Raw genomic sequence first — 22,554 nt, forward strand, 5'->3', positions numbered from 1 at the left:
TTAGTCACACAAGCCTTGTTTTGGCCTTCACAAATTTTAACTTTTAATACTCAGTGTAAGGTCTTGGGCTCAGCCAAAGGTTGGTAAAGAAACTAGCTGCATGTCCAGAAAAGAAAACACTCTCTTGCCTAGAAGCAAAATTCTACTTCTCTTTCCTAGAAAGAAGGGGGAATTGGGACCAGGAGGGTAACTAGTTGTTTTCTCAAAGGAATACTACTTATAGAGAGATTTCTTCTCCAGCCTCCATTAAGGGTTTACTTAAAATGGAATCTGTGGGCCTACATGTAACCCTCTAATCCCACTGTCTCCTAAATGAGTTCATTTGTATGTCCTTGCTCAGACTCACCACACTCTAACCTAGTCTTCTCTTGCCCTGCTCCTAAAACCATCATAAGATCTCCCAAAACTAATAACTCTCTTCTTTCCATCCCCCAAATCCCTCTATCTCCATCCTTTGAAGACACTATAGTCCTGGATTTATGCCCCTAAATGATATCTTGTAATTATGAATGCAGTTTCTACAAATCACAGCACTATACGGTTAATAAATGCATTAAACATCGTGGCAGGATCTCATCAGGAGTCAGTAGGCACATTATTTATGGCTTGTCATCCAGCAGTATTTTTATATATCCGCTATAGCATGCATATCTATGTTACTCACAGCAAGCAAAAGGTCTGACTGGGGACTTCTCCAAATGGAGGTGAGCTTTAATTTGGAGGGAGGGGAGAGAAGGAGAAGCATGTAAAGGGAACTGAATGCACTGGACCTGAATGCAAAGAGGGATGGAGTGAGCATCTGAGCTCAAAAAACAGTCCCTTGCTGTCAGCTACACACTTTGGGCCTTATGTGCTTTATGGAACTTATCGCTTAGACACTGCAGTGAGAGACAACAGAAGTATCATTATGATAGATATCTGTTATATGGGCTGTTTTTTCACATAATTTTAATGAATGTGCCTCTGTCCTCTCCTGAGATGCCTGGTTAGTTATGCTCATATTAACGAGGCTTTCTGAAGAACAGGGACAAACTTCCCAGAATACATCCTTCAAATGTCCACCCTTCTGAAGCAGCTCTAACAAATGAGGGTGCATGTTCTTTTTGTTCTCTTCTTGTGTTGATTAGAGAGATTTACTATGCAACTAAGCTGTTTTTCAAGCAGCAAGACACAAACAATAAGCAGAGAAACATACAGACTGTAAAAATGCAATCAGTTTAACTCTTCTGTGCTTACTAAGTGGTAGGTGCATCTATCACAACTGTCAATAGTATTTTCTTATTAGCACAGCTGTACTATGCCACACTGGAGTGTAAATTACTTTCAACAAGGAAGACTTACAAGAGTAAACAAAGTGCAGGTCAGAGATGTAGGCCACTAAAATAAGGATCAAAATCAGCATAGAATAATTCTAAATACCATCCCAAACAGCCAGGGTGCAAACATATTTAAGCTTTAGAAACAATCAGCTTTGCACAATCCTACAACAAAGAAGTCAGATCCTTTTTTTCTGCTTGTTATTCTTTCTTTTTCTTTTGTGAACCAGCTCTAACGATGCATGCTTGGGGTATAAAATTATCAGTGGTCATTCTGCATAAAAGCACCACATTTCTGTCATCCCACTTTGTACAGTGAATAAAATCTTTTCAAAGTAAGCATTACCAAGACACTGCTGGCACTAGTCTCCAAAGCTACATAGATAATACCCAGCACTGTAAGAACAAAATCACAAGTTTTTCAGCTGGGAGACATTAAATAAAACAAACCCATTTTCCCCTTGTGCACAAACATGCATGGGGGAACCAACCACACATACAGAGCTTTACAGGCTGCTATAGTTTATCAGCCACTCTGTTCAGATCCCACCACCTCCAACACTAATCTCCTGTCCCTACAGTTTTGCACCTGTCCTTACAAATACACAACTTGTCCCTGTTCTCCTAGGAGGGTCTGCTTTCTCAGGGTTTCCCCCGGCAGCTCTGCCACAGCTGGTCCAGGCAGCGGGATGCCAGCAGCCCTGAGCACTGCTCGATGCCATCAGCCACCCACTGCTCTGCCAGCTCAAGCATTCAGACATCAGGGGCCCGGCCTGACCCCAGCCACCGACAGCTGCTTAATGGGCAACATGGCACAGTGACAGAGCTACCCAGCTCACCTTCAGAGAGCTCTGGCTTTCTTAAGGCAACACTCATTGCATTTACAATCTCCACTTATCCCTCAGCTGCTCTTGCTGATTTTGGGTGCTTTACGAATCTGAGAAACAGCTGATAATGTCCAGTGCAAGTACAGGAAAACCTTCTCTGTCCAACTTCTTCAATCTTAAAACGATGAGAAAATTTGACTGAGGGAAGAGGGGTAGAAGTAAGCCTCCCAAAAGGAGCAGAAACAAGTTGGGAAAGGAGGAAAGATGACCTGTAGTACGAACTACTTCTTGACCATTTCCAGATCTGTTGTGTTAATAAAGATGAGGTCTACCTAAACCCCATACCTCACTGCACATTTATGGCTAGGACAACATGGCATAAAAACTGCCTAGCAGCAATTTTTAAGGTTTTATAAAACACAGATCCTATCAGAAATACCAAACTGATCAAACAGCTTACAAGGACCAGACACAGAGATCTTCAAATATTTATTTCAAGCAATTAGTCTCCCAGTGAGCACAGTACAAAATATGACACCCAGCCAAGTCAACTGAACTGCCTGACTTACCTTTCATGGCAGTACAGTAACTTGTTACAATTTTGTTTTCGTGTTCAGTCATTCATTTCTCTGAGTAAAATGGATTTCTGTAGTCCTAGATTCCTGCTTCCTATTTTTAGGAGATATTATGCAATTTTCCTAATATGATATTTTTATGGATTTGCCTCAAGCAAATGTTTTTGCATTAAGAAGGGCAGAGGAGAAAATAGAATACTAAAAAGCATAGATGGAATAAGTTCCGTTAGGTTAATATCTCAACGGCCTAGGCTACCTAGGCTTCCTTTTTTTTTTTCTCTATTTAAAAAACTGAACAGCCATGTAATCCAAAAATGAGTTGTTTGAGATTTCATTATTAAAACCCACTTCCCTAGTGATTTACCACAACTATCAGCCCAGTGCCATACGTAGCTGTTAGAGGTAGCATCTGGCTGTTGCGCATCGAACAGCATCTAAAGAACAGAAACATGAACATAAAGTCATTACAATCCCGGTTAAAAGACATCCTCAGCTTTTAATTTTGAACAAAGGTAAGCCGCTGAAGAAGTACAGATCTCACATTGCTTCCCTAGGCTGGAGTGTGTGCCCTTGCGTGTCCAAATATGCAAACAAAGTTGTTCTGTTTGGCAGCAGGTGAAGTGCCTACCTCCCCTATTAGACCAGGCTACGTGGTGCACTGGAGTGTGCTGTAAACACTCCTGAGCAGCTGTCAGCCACGGCTACGAAGGGACTGAAAGCAGCTCAGCCAGAACAGCACAGACCTGCACTGTGCTAATGAGCCTTGAAAGAGGCACCATGCTAATGCAGCCGCCACGCTGCCTTTCCTACATCTGCGTGTGCCGCGGCAGGCAGGAGGGTGCAGGAGGCTGCACCAGGTTCCTCTGCGCTGGGCAGGATGGTACCAAGCACTGCTCACAGGCACATTCCCACTTGCACAGCTGAGGGGATGGTGCCCAGCCAGGACTCTGCTAGGAAAAGATCAGGAGCCTGGCAAGCCCAAAGGGAGAGAGGGCTCAGTGGGGAAGCGCTGACAGTGCCATACCGTCTGGCCTCGTGAGACATCCAGCCCCAGGCTGTCAGGAGGTGGACGGGATGAAGAGAAGAAGGTCACACGTTGCCACCAAGCTCCAGCAGCAGGACCAGGGGTGCCATCCTCTGGTTCTGCAGCTGGAAGGAAAGATCAGGCAAGCTTGCCTGAACACCGGCTGGCACGAGGCCTCGAGCACTGAGCATTACATGGAGCGTCCTTTCGTGCTATGCCAACCTGAAGCAACTGATATTATTGCTGGTTTCTTGAGCACTGTGTTCACTCATGAATTTTAAAGGCAAGAGAAGAAGAGAATAACCATGAACATCTGCTTTTGGTTAAGCGACTAAGAATGCTCAAGATTTTTGTCTTTATTACCCATATGTGTGTGTGTGTTGTGAGTGCAGAGAAAACACAGTGCTAAGAAAATGGAGTGGTCAGCCTTAAAAGGGTTTAGAAAACACTTCAGATAACAAGGTATTTGCTGCAATTACAGGGAGGGAAAGCAAAGGCTGCAGATACTGAAGTAACCTTGCACAGAAAGACAGAAAAATTAGCCAGATAGCTGAGGTGCCCATGACATAACTATGCCCTCCCCTCCACAGCTACATGGCTATGCCTGTTACTGAGTGCCATTTAATCATTACATGATTTAGAGATTGTTTTTTTTCTTAAAAAAAAAAAAAAAAAGTAATTCTCTCTTGAACAGCTGTGATTTGGATTAATTGGTGAATTTTGCATTTTTGGCACTGTTTGCTCTTCAGAAGTGCCACTAAAAAAAAAATTTTAAGCATTTTCTCCCTCTTCTTCTAATCCCATAGCCGAGTTCTGCAGGTGCACAGATGAATCCTCAGAACTCGTGGGGCTGAAATTCTAGTGAACTTGCTGCAGTACTTCCCTCGGTAGCCACATTGCTTTTAACACTGAAAATACCATTCTGATAGTTTTACTACCAGAAAGATTAATTTTAAGGAATGCAATCAGGTTTACCAAGGTGAGACTACCACAAAAACAGGCTGCAGCATACTGTGTTTTTGATAGAAACCTATTCCACAAGAATTTAGTAAGAGATGCACACATAGCAAGGAAAATTTCACCCAAATAGTCTATGTTTTAGCAAAGTTCAAAGTCGCTATACACAGGATTTTTTTTTAATGTGAAGTGTAAGACAACTTTAAGCAAAGGCGCTAGCTGTGTATAAAACAATCTGTTCATATTTTCATTATAAATTATATATTTCTCTCTACTTTTTAACAAAGGTATTCAAAGTCTCTGGTAAGTATTCCTGATTAAGAAATTCTGGCATCATAAAAGTGAATTAACATCATACAATTTTAATCATTGCCATTTTATTTTCTGTAATAAGATTAAGTTTCACCAGATTTATGTGATGGCTGAAGAAAAAAAAAATCCAGTTGGTCTTAACACCAGATATCCATTAACTAAGCTAGACCATGGTATTTCCTATCAAATTCCTAAACTTTATCAAAAGGCTCTTGCAGTATGGATGTTAAAACTCAATACTTGCAAGAGACTGTGATGTAGCATTCTACCTGTCAATATACACTTCGTTCTTCCCTCATTTGAGTGGAGGAGAGAAAAATCAAACCTTCCCTCTAACTATTCAGAATGAAATCCTAACATTATTTCCTCTTAATGGACTACACCATAGCATGCAATACTTTAATATATTATATGATAGTGGCCTTCCTCGTATCCATTATTTGCACAATGCTCTCATACACAACAGTTGCACTGTAGTTAATGAAGCTTTTCAAACAAGTAGAGCAACTTTTCTCTAAGCCAACAGAACCATGACCTTATTAGAAAGGTGCCTTATTCTTTACTGGCCTGATCCCACAGTACCAACAGGAAATCTCCAGTGGCCAGGCAGCAGCAAGTGAAAGCACAAAGTAACTTCCTAACATCTTCTGCAAGTATGGCCTCAAATTTGAGCTTAGGGAAGTATTAAGAAACATTTTTCCATAAATAAAATGATTTTATAGAAACAAAAAGTATTGAGAATTTCAGATGTTTAATAATTATAGCCATGTTAAAACAATTCTGAGCCTATAATAACCAGATTATGTAAATAATTATCAGATTATGCAAAACTGTATTCACAGGATATGATCCTGTTTTGTTTCAACACAACAAATTATCCACAGAGGAACAGAAGGCTTACATTTATATTTACATTTAATAAGCCAGAAAATATAAATAGAGGAATACTAATAATGCATGTAATAGAGATCAATGGTATCATTTTGGGTATATTTTGCAAGGTTTCCACAGTAAACAGGAAGAAGCTTTTGAAGATTTATTTTGAGTAGCTTGCCTACTTTTTGAAGTATTATGTTGTGGCAGACTGGATAGTTCAGGAGATTATTAATGGGATATACAGCCTTATATTTCTAGGAAGCTAGTTTAATCTAGCTCAGGTCAATACTGACAACTATTATGTAGTATTTTTGAAATGACAAGGTGGTTCTGGAGCACTTCTCATAAGAGGACAGGTCCAATGCACAAAAGTGCCACTCATTTGCACCTCACGCAGCACACTCCATCAAAGAGGCTAAGGAATTAATGGGAAGTTGGTTTATAACATTGCAAAGCACTCAGGATGTTTCCCCATGCCCCTCATTTCCCTTTCTGTGAGATAAGTTGCTCTGTTAAAAAGGGACAGTACTCCTGTATCCACAGCTTTTTCTACTTCCACTGTAAACCCTACAAAGGAAAATCATGAAGGTGCCCTATGCTACCACATTTCAACATGCTTTAGTGAGACTCCAGGGAGACATTAGAAGGTTTCACCTAGAAAAACAACTTGAGAGTGCTATCTGTAAAGAATCTTGACAGATGATGTTTGGCAGCAAGTATTTCCCTGAATTTTCAATGGTATTATTAACAGTTCTGGACTGAGAAAACAGCACCCAGTTACTTGTTTGTTTGTTTTTTTTTTTTGATCTTCCTATTCATGCACCTAATACTTGCATGCATCAGCTTTGTCTTACTAGCAAGATTCAGTGTCAATAAACCGTCATCAAGCTTCCCTAGATATAACATTTTAAAAAAATACATCTAGATGTGTGTAGACTACAGCAACACTATGGCTTCTTGTATTACCCTGCCTCTAGGAGTAATAAATACCAGCGTGTGGAAAGTCAGAACCAAGAGCATTATTGAGATAAGGGATGAGTACAATGCAGACTCTGTCTATTGTACATTAATGTACATATAATGAAGACCACATAGGCACACCTGGACTTACACTGTGTATTGAGCTGTCCCAGTGACAAGTGAGTTAAAATATTTAAGAGATGCCATGTTTAGTGGCCAAGATGGAATTAGCCTCTCTAGTATTCGAGAACAGCGTCAAAAAGGGATCTGGGGTATCACTATGCTGTTCACACTCACTGACAGAATAGGACATAGCATTTCTGATATGCTGTGCATGGATGAACATAATTGCAGTAAAACAGGCTTTGTAGTAACAAAGGGCATCAGACGATGAATGTGGATTGCAGCGCATACGAGCAGATGCGTCTCACTGGCTCAGAGATTATTTGGAGTTGCAGCTTTGCCAGTTGCTGTCTTTAAATGTTCATGAAACACCAGAGTCCAGTCTTGTGTTACACTAGCACGAGCCAGCATGACCTGTATTTCAGGGGCTATCTATGGGATGCTCAGCTTCCAAAGAACAGGGCTCTCCCACTAAGGGCACTTATCAAAGAGTTGTCAGTATTGCTTCTAAATACAACACCGTATCTCAGTCATCAGCCTGAAGGTGAAAAGCCTCTGCTTAATTAATAGTTCGTAAGTATCCTCATTAAGCTCATAAACTGGGTATAGACTGTGTGTGGTTTTTATCTAAACCTTTTCAGTTGTGCTTATAACAATCTGGATTTCTCATCTGCAAATAACCATGGCTGAATGCTCAGGAATAATCAGGAAATCTTAATTAAAAGTAATAGGGTTAGGCTGACTCTTGATGAGAGCACGATTCTGCAAATAGTTGCAAGAATATGCCTAACTAATGGAGTTCAAAACACGACAAACGAACAACTTCTGAATTCAAATTTGACTTCTGAAATTGTATGCAGGATGCTCCCTGCAGGAACAAATCCCTAAATTTGCCCTCAGAAGTGGGTAAGTACAGTGCATATGCAACTGAAGGGTGGAAAATAGCACACTGACATTGAACATTTATTTTCAATACTCTGCAAGGATTTAATTTAAGAGACCTGCAACTCTTAATTCACTACCTTTTCTAGAAGAGGGCAAGCCATTGTAAAAAACATACTAAATGAACACTGTTGATCAAAAAAGTTCTGATTAAACAACTTCTACACATGCATACATAGGATTCATGCAGACATAAATTTCGGAACAAGTTTTCACAGATACCTGTAACTGCTTTGCATTCACCTGTGCACGCTTAGTTTATATACCCACTTACCCAAATCACTGCATGAATTAGATTACTACAGCTGCAGGTAGCTATTTAGGTCCAACCTGGTACACATCTTACCTGCCACGCACATAACAAATTTGACTGCACATATTTCAAATCTGAGCATGAATTCAGTACATCCAAATGTTTATGTGCATGTGGTAATGCATACCTGGCCTTAAATTAGAGGCAACTTGAGGCTTCTGAAAATGTCAATCTGCCAAAAAAAAAGTAGTACCGTGTAATGCAGTATTTAGCAAATTACTGCCCTGAATACCTAATTCTGTTTTAAGAAAGACATGAGGGAGGATAATCCTATAATTCGTCAGGATACATGCCGAGCAAATCTACGAAAAAATAACCTGCATTATGCACAACATCTAGTCTGTTTAAAAGATCACAGAAATTGGCTCACAGGAAGAGCTAAGCACAACAGAGGACTTAACCTGAGGCGGGATTATTAGGCCAACTCCACTGATTACAACTAGAATTTGGTGTGAAACAGCTAGGCTCTCATTCTCCAAAGTACAGGCTGAAATAAACATTTTGAACTCCCATTGATTTTGAAGACAAGGAACTGAAATGGGTGACAGCATCTTCTGTTCCAGAACTCAATAGCAAGTTGAAAAACATTGTAGAGTAGATGGTTTAAGGGTAACTTAGAGATCTATTATTCAGGTGAGACAGCTGATTAGAAGTCACAGGAATACAAAGTAAGTAGGAGATAAAAGGTGTGATTTATTTCCAGTATCTGATTACAAATCTACAGTGAAGACTATAAGTAAAATGAGCAGACAAGTTAAAAGCAGAATAAAAATGTATTTATTTTTAGATGTTTTCTTACCATTAATATTTTTATTAAGAGTATATATTAGCCAATTTGGTTAAAAGGACGTATGTCATTTCCTGTTGAACAAACTTGGTCTGACCACTTGAAAGATTTAGGTATGCTACGGAAAGGGTTCCAAACTACAGTTCTTCAACAGTATACTATTTTTTCAGCTATGCTGCTTTGTCACCAGTGTAATATTTAGGATGATTACTTACATTCTAGTTTCAGTTTGGCTGTTCTATATTTCATTTGTTGTTGGTTACGAGGATGATACTATTCCTAAAAAATGATCTTTATTATTGCTGATATGTTTTTGTTCAGATCTGCTGCATGATAACTATGAGCCTTGGTATATTTGTGTGTGTGTGTGTGGTGTTTTTTTTTTTTTTAAGAACAGGAGTTTATGGTTTACATATAAAGATCAGAGATTGACATATGTACCTACAAGTAACTAATAATTACAACGTAACCTTAATGATAATTGCATTGTACACAACTGTGGAGTTGTTCCACTTTTATGTGTGTAAACAAAACCAGAATTCTATTAGGTTATGTGATTGCCTCTATAGACTCAAACTAAAAACTTTATATGCATAAACATTCTTCATATACTTGGGTTTGCTACTGGTAGAGGGAGGCAAAGTACTGTCTTTGATCACAGATAAGGAACCAGGATTGCTTCAGACTTTTTCCTAAACCAAAACACAGACCCCCTCCAACCTCTTCTTGCATCCCCACATGGCCTCTGCCACTTGCCCCTTCCTCTTTCCCCACAGTACCTTCCAAGGCAGCCAAGCCAGCAATAGCACCCTCCCTACGCTGTATGGCCTCAACATCCCTTCTGCTTGGTCTCCTGCAGCCTTTCTTGTTTTTCCCCGAATTTGTATTTAGTTATTATGTTTTTAGTTATTATTCAGATGCAGGGAATAAAGAAAAATTTATAGTGATAAATTTCATACCAGAATGAGTCTATGAGTCAGCTGTGTACCCAAAGATTCAGGGTGGGTCTGCAAGAAAAAAGGACAAAAAAAAAAACAAAAAAAAAACAGAGGAGGAAAGGACAGATAGGAACAGGATTGTATAAAGACTAACAAAGACTAACGGTTAACTAGAAGTGAGGTTTCTGAGATGGAATAGGTATGCCTGTAAATTGAGACTAATGGGCTGGCAACTAACATCACATAAATAGGCAGGATTGGTCTTGATTATTGTTTCTTGAGAGGGAACTTGCTATTTTCTGAAATAAGCAGGGTTTCCAATAACACAGGAAGGTGTTTAAAAAGGATCTTCATGTTTAGAGCTGTTTTCCTTATATGAGTTTAAGGGAATCTCTCTCTCTAAAAGCAGTGTGATTTTCTTTGATGCTACTACAAGGATATTTAGAGCTCTAGAAGAAAGGTTACAGGTCTGTGCCAGGGAAAGTAACGTTGCCATGAGACTAAGCGGATGAAGAAAGCTGCCACATCCACTTTTACAAATGGCATGGTCTGCAAGATGCTGGAAGTATGCTTAAAGCAACATTTAGGCATAAAGAAACACTATATGATTTAATTCTGGCATAAAAGGAGAGATTACATTAAATGTCTTCAAACCCACTTTCATCCACTGGGTAACATCAGGTCATTTTTTCTATACTCAAATTCATACATCTTCCTAGAATGTTTTAACTCTATGATATTCTTAATAATGACACAGCTAAAACCAGCAACAAGTCAATCTGAACACCTCAAATTACCAAGTAATAGACAACTAAACACATGCATAAGGCTCTTGAGGTCTGTGTTGTCCTGTGGAGAAATCCGTTTTCCTGGTAACTGTTCAGGACCCACCACAACAGGTCAGGGCCTTCATCATACTACTTCATTCTTATGTACTTTAAATTATTTTGGACTGAAAATAAAACAGGCAGAGCTATGCGCATAAGCCTGTAAACATTTACTCAGCACTTTGCTGTAGCGGTAGATGAAATATGATTGACCACTCACCCCAAACAACAGAATAGTTGTTGTGTACATTAGGAGGTAGATAGCTAAGCTATTCAAACAGCCTGTGGATCATTAAGAAGTAAAAAAGTGTCCAGAAGTGTCCACAACAAGCAGATTTCAAGAAGCCAATGCTGGCGACAGCAAATCAAAGAACAATAGTCCAATGTGAATGGAGTGGTTATCCATAAGGTATTCTCTACCCAATCACATACACAAGGATACTCAAAAATATCAGAGAACAAAGATTTTGGGACAAGATTCCATGGAGGACAGACCCACAACCTGCTCCAGGATCTAGAACCATCTCTCCAACCTCTGGGGATCTCAGGCAGCAGCGAAAGAGCAGAGGAAAACCTCACAGCCCTGCACCAGGATTGAATATAACATGTCCTGGTCCTTCTCCAGGCATAAGCCTTCTCCCTCATGGGAGGAAGAGGTTGTGCATAAAATTGCTATGCTGACCTCTGCCCTGATTTCTCATCACCACTGCACCATATCCCCCACAAGATGGGGGAGGCATATGATTCATAATATTGTATGCATCTGTGGTTAAAGTGCTTTGGCATCCAAAATTATTTAGCCTCCATGCTGTCATCTAGTTTTAAACCACCACACTATGAGTCAAAAACATCAATACCTCCTTCAATAAGGAGTTTAAAAAACACATTTCAATTATAGAAGACTCATGAAATTGGCAGCATCTTGAGCAAATCCCTCTGCTTGCCTAGCAAGTAACATTTTTTTTTTTTTTTTCAAAAATAGCAGAATTGATTAAGATTTTACTTGTTAAAACTTGATTCATTCTGGCAACTATCAAACTGTGTGAATACTTTAGAAAGAAACATCTCTATATCCACAACTGTATTGATTATCTGAGATAGAACCAGTCTTCTACTTTGGTTTTTCTCATTATCTCTGTGTATATACTTTCTGAGGATAACATAGTGCATTAACACAGTTTATAGCAGTAAAATATTTATTGTTTCTACAGCACTCAAATACACCGCGTGGTTTTCAGAATAAATGAAGTCTATGAGGTGATAGCTTTGCTTAACTGAAGTCAGCTGCAATTAGGGTTTCAAGGTCGAGAGTATTTTTTCATTACAAGCCTGCAGAATATCTATAATTTGATGGGATTCTGGTCTGTCAGCAGGACTTCCACAAACTACTGCTGTAAAAATAAGGTTCTAAAGACTTCGAGGATTCCTTTCTTGTTCTTCATTCCATTAAAAACATGGTGGCATGATCGTTTTTGCCTGCAATTGCTTTGCAACATGATTAGCCCTCTGGCATATGCAGAGTTACTTTCACTTGCACATGTACAAATGGAAGCAGAGTCATGGACGAAACCTAATATTTGCTAACTGCAAACAATATGTCTTAAACAAAACACTTTGTCAAGTTCCATAAATGCACAATATATTATGAACCATACTTCCAAAGACAATATGATTAAACATCTACCATCACAATGCAATGCCCTAGAATTTTTATTAGTAGTAGTTATGCTTTAAAACTAAATTATAATACTGTGCTCTATTTTATGGCTGTTTTTTAGCAGCCTATAGTGAGCTATCTGTTATAGAAGGGAAATGTATGATGGACTAGATATTTGATTGAGAACTAAAGCTGGCTGACATTAGGAATACCTTTAATATGATGAATAACCATATAAAGTAATAACATGGGCTATGAATAACTTGATTTGGCTTATCTGACGCGAACCAATATTCTGATTCTGGTTTATTCTAGCACTTTGTATTTTTGTGGGTATTCCTATAAGAAGATACTGAGGTGAAATGTAGGAACAACTGTGGCTTAGGGGAACATTGCATATGCTACATCTGCTTTTAGTAGCAACAATTTGCAAAATTCTTTCTGAGGATAAAAACTATAATCTGTCCATAGAAATTTCAATTTCTGTAAAGGTGTGGAGTACATTTTGATAAAATTGTATTTTTGCAAGTCATTAAATTGTTTTTTAGTAACCTCATATTCATTTTCAATTGAACAATTATTAAACTATAAAACAAAATTGCACGACTCCTAAAACTGTAGTCTGGAGTTTTACAGTCTGCTGTAAAGAGCTGTATTATTATAATACACTAAAGATGCTCAGACTATTAAAACTTTTTTAAAATGAACCATAAAATATTTTAGCATTGATGAAATAATTCTAAAGTACTATGCTCTCCAGCAGTATACATGCCTGATATTTCAGTATAATGAAAAGCATACTAATCAAAAATAATTTAAACTGTAATTCTAATATATAAAAGAAATCATTTTGCTATTGCTATCCTTCAGTAACATAAATTTATTACACCCAACTACCAACATTACAAATGTTTCATTGAGGACTAATGACTAAATATAAGGCCCAGTCTTAAAAAGAGCTCTATATGCCAAAGAGAACGAACATTAGCTTCAGATGATGTACGTCTGAGTAGCGCTCATGATGGCAACAGAGCTGTGCCGATTACTCTCTACCATTGGAGAGTTTTAGTCTACACTTTACTCCAAAAATTGTGACAGATCCTGCAAGGGGGACCTATGTTCAACTACGAAGCTCAACTGAGGCTGGTAAATGAGAACAATTTTCTACTGACGACTGATGGCTGATGCCTGAGAGCAACACTGACACTAATAGGATACATCTGAGCCTATAGGGTATGATACTTGGCTACATCCTCAAACTGCTCCTCTGATGTTCAAAGGAGAAGCAAAAGATTCTCTGCACTTAGAAATTAATCTGCTATATTAATCAGATCTTGAACTTCAGCAGGATTTCAACACGCCAGAAAATGATACATCTTGTGTGGTCCTGAAATTATTTGGCAAAGACATTGAAGAACGTTAAGTGCAGCCTTGCTCCAAGTGGGAGCAGTCTACACGATCAGACCACTAGCACGTACGTATGTACATGCTAATTGCAAAGCAGCCTTCTGCCATTGAGGTACGCTGTTTGTACAGCAATGCAGGAGGACTGCCAACTGCTTCCACACCAATGAACACCCAGACTGCCACACGCCTGAAAAATGAGACCTGACCCTCTCCTGCAGTGACCTGACCTTTGCAGCCCTGTCCAAAAGGTGAAACAACCATGCAGTAAATGAAAACAGTCTCAGGGAACTGTAGTCTCAGAGTACATTTCTGAGGACCCCTGTCTACCATGCTGCTGAAACAAATCAGGATTAATTTTGCTGAAATCAGTATCAATGGATGAAACAGTATCTGTTTTGGTAAAACAGGATTTTGTTTAGTGATATCCAAATTAGAAGGATACAATTAAAGATAAAACTTTGAATTATCCCTAGCTGCTAGATTTTAACCTGAACAGGTAAAGCACACAAGACTCCTTTAGGTAAAACAGAATTAAGGCGAAAGCAAATTAAAGTTGTTGCTTTTTCAGAGGAAAACCTGCCAATAGGTGTTCTGTAAATCACTCATACAAGCAGGCTGACCCCATTATGTCAGCTAATCCTGGAAATACGGGAGGCAAATTTAAATCTTTTCATATGAAACATTTAGTCAATATTCTATTTTTTTTTCCAATTTGTTCTGGCACAGCCATAAGAGTTTTATATTCTTGTCCATCTTTTGCTCCAGACTGGAACTTTCTGTGTAATTGTGATGTCTGGAGGAAGAGGTCCAAGTACAACATCTCCCAAGGGAAAGGTAGGCAGGGCATTTGAAAGGACATTGCTTGTTTTTCACAAAACGAAAAAGGAACAGAAAGATCACAGATTGTATGGTGGGACTGGGGTAAAGAGGATACCAGCCATATGGACTAGATGATAGTAGTGCACAGGGGATAAATAAAGTTCACTTTGTCTTTATTCCACAGTACAGTCTCAGCAGTGGACTATTCCCTCATCAACAAAACACCTACATGCTGCCTGTGTGCCCTGTTTATGCTCACCCACCACCCAATTACCAGTCCACGAAGCTCCACACCTGCTGTGTCTTGATCCTCAGAGCACTACAACAAAGCTTTTAACCCTCTCTTAACACCTACACAATGCTTTATAATAATAATTATATTTGACGCACAGGAAGCTACATTACATAATTACAGACAGCATTTCAAACACTGGATTAGCAGACAGAGGGGTGAAGATCTGCAATGCTTAGACCTACAAGCTAAAAGCAAAATTTCCAGTCTCAGTCATGCTAAAGTTCTAGTCTCAGAGAACTATGAGCTCTGTCTCCTGTTTTTGTCCCAAGACTTGACATAATACATTCTTCTTCAAGTAACAGCTTTATGTGGAATTACAGAAATTGTGGAAGAACAGCGTGCAATACAATCCACACTGCTCTAAATACTCCCAAATCATACAGCAAATACAAAGAATCTACATATTTAAGTATCTGCATTTCTCTTTTCCTTTTTTTTCCCCCCACAGAGTATTTGAGCTTTTAAATACTATCTCATAAATTTGAAATCCGAATTCTGCTGCTGAGAGTACAAAGACATTCACATACTGGACTCAACAGAAAAATATTTGCCTTCAGTCTGAAGGGCCACATATCTCAGTTATATGTGTGTACTACTCACACGTCATCAAAAGCACGAAAACCTTACATTCCCTCTGAATACCGAGCTAAGGTTACCTAGATCAAGACATTTATAATAAACATGAGGAAACAAAGTATATAGCTTTGGCTAAGGAGTTGATAAATTTCAATGCACAAAAATAGAATGAAATGTCCTTAACTACTTTGATTCCTTTCTTTTTTAGTCACATGCAAAATGTCTTCTAAAATATCATTGCAAATCCAGTATGAAAGTCTTAATTTTTTATTTATCTCTGATGATGCTAATCTAATCTAATCTATCATTTGAAGTTTATTTTATCATTTTTCATTTCCATGCATCTTTCCTAAATGCAGAAGCAGCATTTCTCTTGAAGAATACATGGAGTGAGTACACTTCCAAACTCATTCTTTTGTCCTTTTCACATAATCCAACATGATGGTTCAAGCAGTGATGGTAGAGTGTGAGACTGAAAGCCATAACCATTTTTTGACTGATATACTAAACACCAGTTACAACCGAGAATGAAAGACAAACAAATATGACAGTTAAGTATAAAAAGTTGGAGTGCAGCTATCAGAAAAAAAGATAGGGATGACAATTGCTTAATAAAATGTGGATGTATAAGCACCATACTGTTGGCATTTGTCTTTTCCCTTTTGTTCACACTATTTTATAACATGGTGCTGAGGAATCTTTGCTAGACATCAAGCACCTCAAAAATATTTGAATTCACATCTATATAAAACTAACCACTATTTATTCTTTGTGTTTAGCAAACTTAGTTAGAAGCCAGGTTTATAGGAGAGTTTATAGCACTCCTGATGAAGGTAAGCATCTTCTTGGCACAGATGGAGTGCCAATTTAATTTAGGGACAGAAAAAATAGTGTAGTACACAAATCCATTCATGTTTAAACATTAAATAAGCATACAAAAAAAATCAATGTTTCTCTGCATCAATTAGAAATAAGAGAATATCACACTGACACTTAAACTGAAAATTCTTGTAGCAATGCTAATGTGAAATGAAGAACTATTTCTAAATAGCATCACTAAAGCAAAAATTATTTGACGTCCAAACCTTCAACAGGCATTCAAAATAAATACTGACTTCAGATAAACAAAGAGTACTGCATATTTTCTTCAGGCACTCACAACTCCAGATTCCCAAGTACTGTGCTGGAGTACATGGCAGAATGACAAAACCATTACTGTATTCTTTCTTTTCATGCAACCATTGTGAACAAGTCAGAAAAAAATGTAACAAAAATTGCTCCGCTGGTGACACTCTTGGCAGATTGGGTTAATGTTCTGTATTTTACAACCTCAGGAGGTTAGTATTTGTTCATTTCTATGGCAATTTATACTAATCAATCACTTCCTGCTCTTTCCTCCCTTACTGTATTTATTTCTATAGCAATTTGTATTAATCAATCACTTCCTGCTCTTTCTTCCTTTACTGCATTTCTAAATCCACTAGCTAGGATATGCATCCTTGTAGCATCTCAATGATCACCTCCACATCCCCTCTCTGTCACTGTCTTTTTGAACTAAGACTAACATTTTTTAAGTCTACTTTTCACAATATTTAGGCTAGATTGCCTTTTTGAAATTTTCAGCTCAAATGCTAAGTGTGTAACAAAGCCTTTCAGATTGCTTTTGGTAGCACTAGTTCATGTTTTGAAAATACTATAAAGGCATATTTTTCATGGGAGGAGAGCCTTGGAATGAATACACTTCTCCAAGTGTGATATGAATGCCTCCAGTTCTTTTGTAAAATTTGAACTGAGGTTTAAGTCTCACATGCAAAGTGGCACCACACTGTCCAATAAACATAGGTTTCTTTAAAAAAGTGTGGGCTTGTTTTGGCTCTATTCACAAGTTACTATTGAAAAATGCATTGAAATGTAAAAGCTTTGTTCTTCATGGTTCAATTCTGACAGAAGAAAATAGCTAGCACCAGAATGTTGTATTTCACAAGAAAAAAAAAAAGAAAAAAAAAGTGTGATTCATGTAACTTCAGTGACCTTTTAATGCCAGCATATCTGTAGTTTTTACAAAACAGCAGATAATTTATTTAAATGAAGCTGTTTTCCCTGGAGAGCTTTACATCTTGTGTCAAGTATATCTAGGGTGTACTTGAAGTCACAGCACACCTTCAAACCAGGGCTGATAAATTCAAGTGGGACATGACCTCAAAATGCCAGAGTAATTGGTGTAAGGTAGGGAGGATAGGGAAGAACTTCATTTGTTTTCAGAACAATGGAACATCTATTCAGGTTTGAGGAACATTTGTAAAGCAAACTGAAACCAATGGGATTTGTGATCACTTGCTACTTCTTCGGTTTAGTAGTTGTCTACTTTGGAAGCATCTGGAAACCTTAGTCTATGTGTAACGTGTATGACTGTACAACCACTGCAGGAAAATGTGATCTCTGCCATAAAACTTTTTAATACAACATGAAGTGAATTAATAATATTTCATCAGGTTCTTGCTTCAGACGCAAGATACTCCAAGTTCCAGGTTTAAAAGATTACATTTCTTTTTAGCATATTTCATTTGGTCAAACGACTACTGCATATGGAAATAAAGTGCCTACAACTATCTTTCTCTCATCGGTAACTTATAAAGGTTAACTAATAATGAATGTACAGATATGAAAAATCAAATTAAAACAGAAGGTCCTAAACTCAACACCATCTACAATTAACCTCATATACTTTCCGACTCAGTAATGCCTTGGAAGAATGTTAACCAACATTGCCTGTTACTTCATGACCTTTCCTGCCTAGATTTTGCAGCTCTCTCCTGCCCAAATTCTTAATGCTTTCTAAGGGCTGCATACACTTCCTTCAGCAAGCAATGACCCTCTTTAAAATCCAGAATCAATGACACACCACAAACAGGCTGACTGAAGCACTAAAGGAAACGGCTGCAGCCACTGGCCAAAATCATATCACAGCTTTGAGTTCAGTTCAGGAAGGCACCTGATCCAAAATAGTTTGCATGTTTATCCAGCTCCCTCACCCTGTAGCACCCGATATTCTCCACTACCCAGACCTACTCAGACTAAAAAAAAAAAAAAAAAAAATAGCATCCCATGCTAGCTAACATTCAAAGTTCCCCTTGAATTTGGTTTACTCAGCAGACTAATTTAATCTGACATGTGTTGGCAGGGTTTGGACAGTACCACGTTCATATCCAAACCTGTGATAAATTAAATACTATGCCTTGTTTGTCTGAGTGAGGCAAAGAAGGCCATTCTGAAATATGCATGCTTCTTCTTTAAAAAGTGTCCGTTATTTTACAGTATATCTGGTATGTAACTACTAAACAGATACTCTAAATTAGGCAGTATTTATTCATGGAGCATGAAACTACTCTGCATACATATCCATGAACACCTTTCTTTTATGTACTGCAACAATTACAAAGACTTTCTTACCTGCAGGTTTGCACATGCTGGTGAATCATTGTGAGCCGGTATTTCATTGTTGGTGGTCTCTGAACCTGTGTTTTTAAGTCTGGAAGCTGTCGTAGTTGTGGCTGTGGTGGTCTGTACTGGTAAGATTGGCTGCCACACATTCACATCAGTACCATTGCCGAAGGCCTGAATTGCATTTTCTGTAAAAAGAAATTATAGGCAATTTTCTACTTCTAAACAAATGGCAGAAATGATTTTTTATTATTATTGTTATTATTCCATCAAAATTGTGTATTTATAAATGCTCCATTTTTATTTTGAAAAATGTGTCTTAATTTTGAACATATCAGAAACATGAACCGAGAGGCTGGGGCCGCATAATGATCTGATGCAGCCTATTCTTTATAACATTCCCAGTCATTCTTGACAGAAGCCCTAGGTCTTACTGTAATCATATTTGTTACCAACCAAAAGCCTCAAAAATTTACTTTCAAGATTTAAAAATCAGTTTCAATGTTACATCCTATCTGAAGCAGGTGATGTTATGTAGCAAACTAAAATCAGAGTGGGCAAAATACCAATTTATTTCTACAGCTTGCTGTATTAAAAATAATATGCCCATAATGACAAAATGGTTTAACTAACAATCTTTTCCTTTCAGTTTTCCTTACAGTTTTCAATCAAAATCTGCATAATTAGGTGAGGGAAACATGCTTAAACTAAAACTTCAGGATATAAAAGTTAAAAAGCTTATCATGGTTTCATGGGATTAAAGAGTGTGTTTATGGCAAGAGTAAATTGGTTGTTTTTTTTTTCGTAAACAAATAAAAATAAAAACCAGTTTTTAATCAGGTCTTTGGGGATTCAACATGGATTTAGGGATTTCTTATTTCAAATTCTTTGTATAAGAAATCAAACAACTTCACTGGGGACTAATATGTGGAAGCTATTAATACTTCTTCTCAGTGGTATTCCTTCCTTTATAAAGTAATTTACATTTAATTCTCATCTGAGAAAGATGCATTTTATTCTAATATTAGTTCTCAGAACTCCAGCACACATGGAGAAGAATCTATAGTGGGCATCACAATCAGTTAGCTTGATAAAGACAAAGTAGGCAGAGTGGAACGATATTTTTCCTGGCTTTACCTGAGTAAGGCAGTACATAAAGCAATAGTTTCCACATAGAAAGTATTCCTGATGTCTGAATGGTTTCCTAAATTAACAGTAACTCCTGTTAATTTGTTTCCATTATTGCAAGAAGGATCACAGAAATTCCAGCGTTCTATGCCATTGCTCCAGGCACGGAAATGCTACTTATATATCAAGACATTATTATTTATTTTTTTTAATTGAACTTTTCCACTTCTCTATGAGGGAAAAAAACATTTTATTAACCAGAAACACCTTTAATTTCTTCATGAAAAAAGAGCTCCCTAACAGCTGGGATGACTATAATTTGTCTCACAGTGGCCTCTAATGTCTTTGATTTGTCTTCATTAACATTTTCGTACCGGTAGCAAAAAGGGGACATAGGATATTTGTGCCTATGCATTTTAAAAAGAACTGCTAACATTGTAGCAATTAATATTCACAAATTGTTAATATCTGATGTTTTACAGTATACCTATATAAATTGCAGCACCATTAGGTTTGAAGGTGGTCTTGGGCTGTATTGTTAACTTTTCCACAATCACAGACAGAATTATTTTTTTTCGTAAGTGCTTTTGAGTAACTTTAATTCTTCTGAAGCTTAATAGTTCAACAAATAGGAACTCAAGTAACTCACTTTTTTGTATGCAAAGCTCCCCATGTCTTCACAAACATGCTGCCAGCTGAGGAGCTACAAATGGAGATTTTCAGACCCTATCCTAAAATACAGACCCTCACTAGCAGTAATACAAGAATATAGAAGTGGATGTAACAGTCTGGATCATCATGTTCATTCATTATTTTTTTGCAAAAAGCAACAATGAATGCTTCTTTTCATAATCTGATGAAAAATGCCTTGTAAAACGAGGAAGAACTTTTTCCCCTCCTGCTGAAAAGCTGTTCTTTTAACTTAAGCCTGATGGTTAAAAAGTTTTCAATTCCAAACCTAAATATGTATGGCAAATACCTCTCTTTTTAATCCTGTGTCAACACAGTCCTTTATGTTAACTAATTCTTTTCCCTCCCTGTACTTGCCCCCCTAATGCAATTTCAAAGGACAATCATGTGCGCTTTCAACTTCTGTTCTGCTAGGCTATGGAAGCCAAGTTCTTTTGGTCTCCTCATTTATCTGAAATTAAAACTCTGGTGCATACTCCACATCATCCAATTATGCTGCTGCAGGCAGACAGGAAATTTGAAAAGAGAACCTGCCAAAATCGACTCCACTGAGCCATTCTGAAATTTATAATAGTCCCTAATTTGGGAGTAAGCTTAACTGAAAAGAAATCAATAATTTAACAAAATCTTGAAAATGGGTACCATCCAGCCTTGTGTTAAAACCAGGCATTTGAGATCAAGTAGCCTAAGAAACCTGACGTTTGGCCATAAACTGCAAACACAATCCAATTTATACTTACCTACAGCAAATCCTTCATAAAATACATGTATTTTTTAATATGAAGTTCTTAAATTATACACAAGGCCCTAAGGTGTTGCTATTTTTTGGTACAGATGCTCCCTGAGTGCTAGGGTCCAAACATGATCTGTGATGTAAACGTATTTCTGTATGATACACTTCTGTAATTTGATTTTTTTTTTTTTCCAACAACATCCTGTGTTTGCAACCTTGGCCATAAACTACAGTATCAGGAATTTGTTTGAGTTTGTTCAATTCTAGTTCTTCCATCTATACCAGAACCACTTTTACAGCGTGCAAAGAGATTGGCTTGATGCATCACAACAAATTTAAACAATAAATAAATTTCATGAAACATGCTAAAAATCTTTTAGACATCTAATTCCATACTCACTAAGGCATGTGTTGTCCTGGAAGAAATTCAGAAATTTCTGGCATTCATCTCTATCATTACCGCTGTTGCTGCAGTCACACCATGGGGCAACGCTGAGACTACTAGAGTCTATGTAGTTTGGTGTCATCACCGTGCCTATTAAAAAAAAATAAAGCACTGTACTGTGAGCAACCTCTACACTGAAGTATTATTCCCATACTAATTAGAAGACAAACAACACTTGTTAAGTTATACATTCAAAGTGCAAACCTATGGTAGAGTTTCAGCTTCTAGAGTCCCCAGCTCCCTTTGCCCACCAGTCCTGTGCAACATTTTACACCCTTGGTTGTTTGAGTGTAACCACTGCAGGTTAAACAGCTCACATAGTAAAGACACATTCCCTTGTTTCAAAAGAGTTTACACTGCAAGACCACAGAGAGCTCTCAGTAGAACTGAGAGGTGAAAAACTATAGCACAGGGAGGGATGGAGTGAGAGAAGTGGGAAACCTCTTAAAAAGCCTCTGCTGCCAAATCAAACATGTGGAGCTGAGTCCTCAGAGTTGCACTCTAAAAATCCTATTTTCTTCCTCACTTGCTCTTTCTTTCATTTTCTGCAAATAACTGGAGCTTCCTCCCCAAGTCTGCAGCCAGC

At 37.9% G+C, this 22,554-nt stretch overlaps 1 protein-coding gene across 6 annotated transcripts in view; it reads right to left on the minus strand.

Annotated features, from left to right (window-relative positions):
• GFRA1 (GDNF family receptor alpha 1) overlaps window positions 1-22,554 on the minus strand; it is a 260,122-nt gene that overhangs the window by 13,987 nt on the left and 223,581 nt on the right. For all 6 annotated transcript variants that reach the window (XM_068688820.1, XM_068688819.1, XM_068688816.1 and 3 more), the window contains 2 exons: window positions 21,924-22,058; window positions 18,982-19,160 (listed from right to left, as the gene is read on the minus strand). In XM_068688820.1, the coding sequence (XP_068544921.1) occupies window positions 18,982-19,160; window positions 21,924-22,058 (314 nt within the window). The remainder of the gene's footprint in view (window positions 1-18,981; window positions 19,161-21,923; window positions 22,059-22,554) is intronic.

Source organism: Anas acuta, chromosome 7, assembly GCF_963932015.1.
Source record: "Anas acuta chromosome 7, bAnaAcu1.1, whole genome shotgun sequence".
In the NCBI taxonomy this organism is placed as follows: Eukaryota; Metazoa; Chordata; class Aves; order Anseriformes; family Anatidae; genus Anas; species Anas acuta.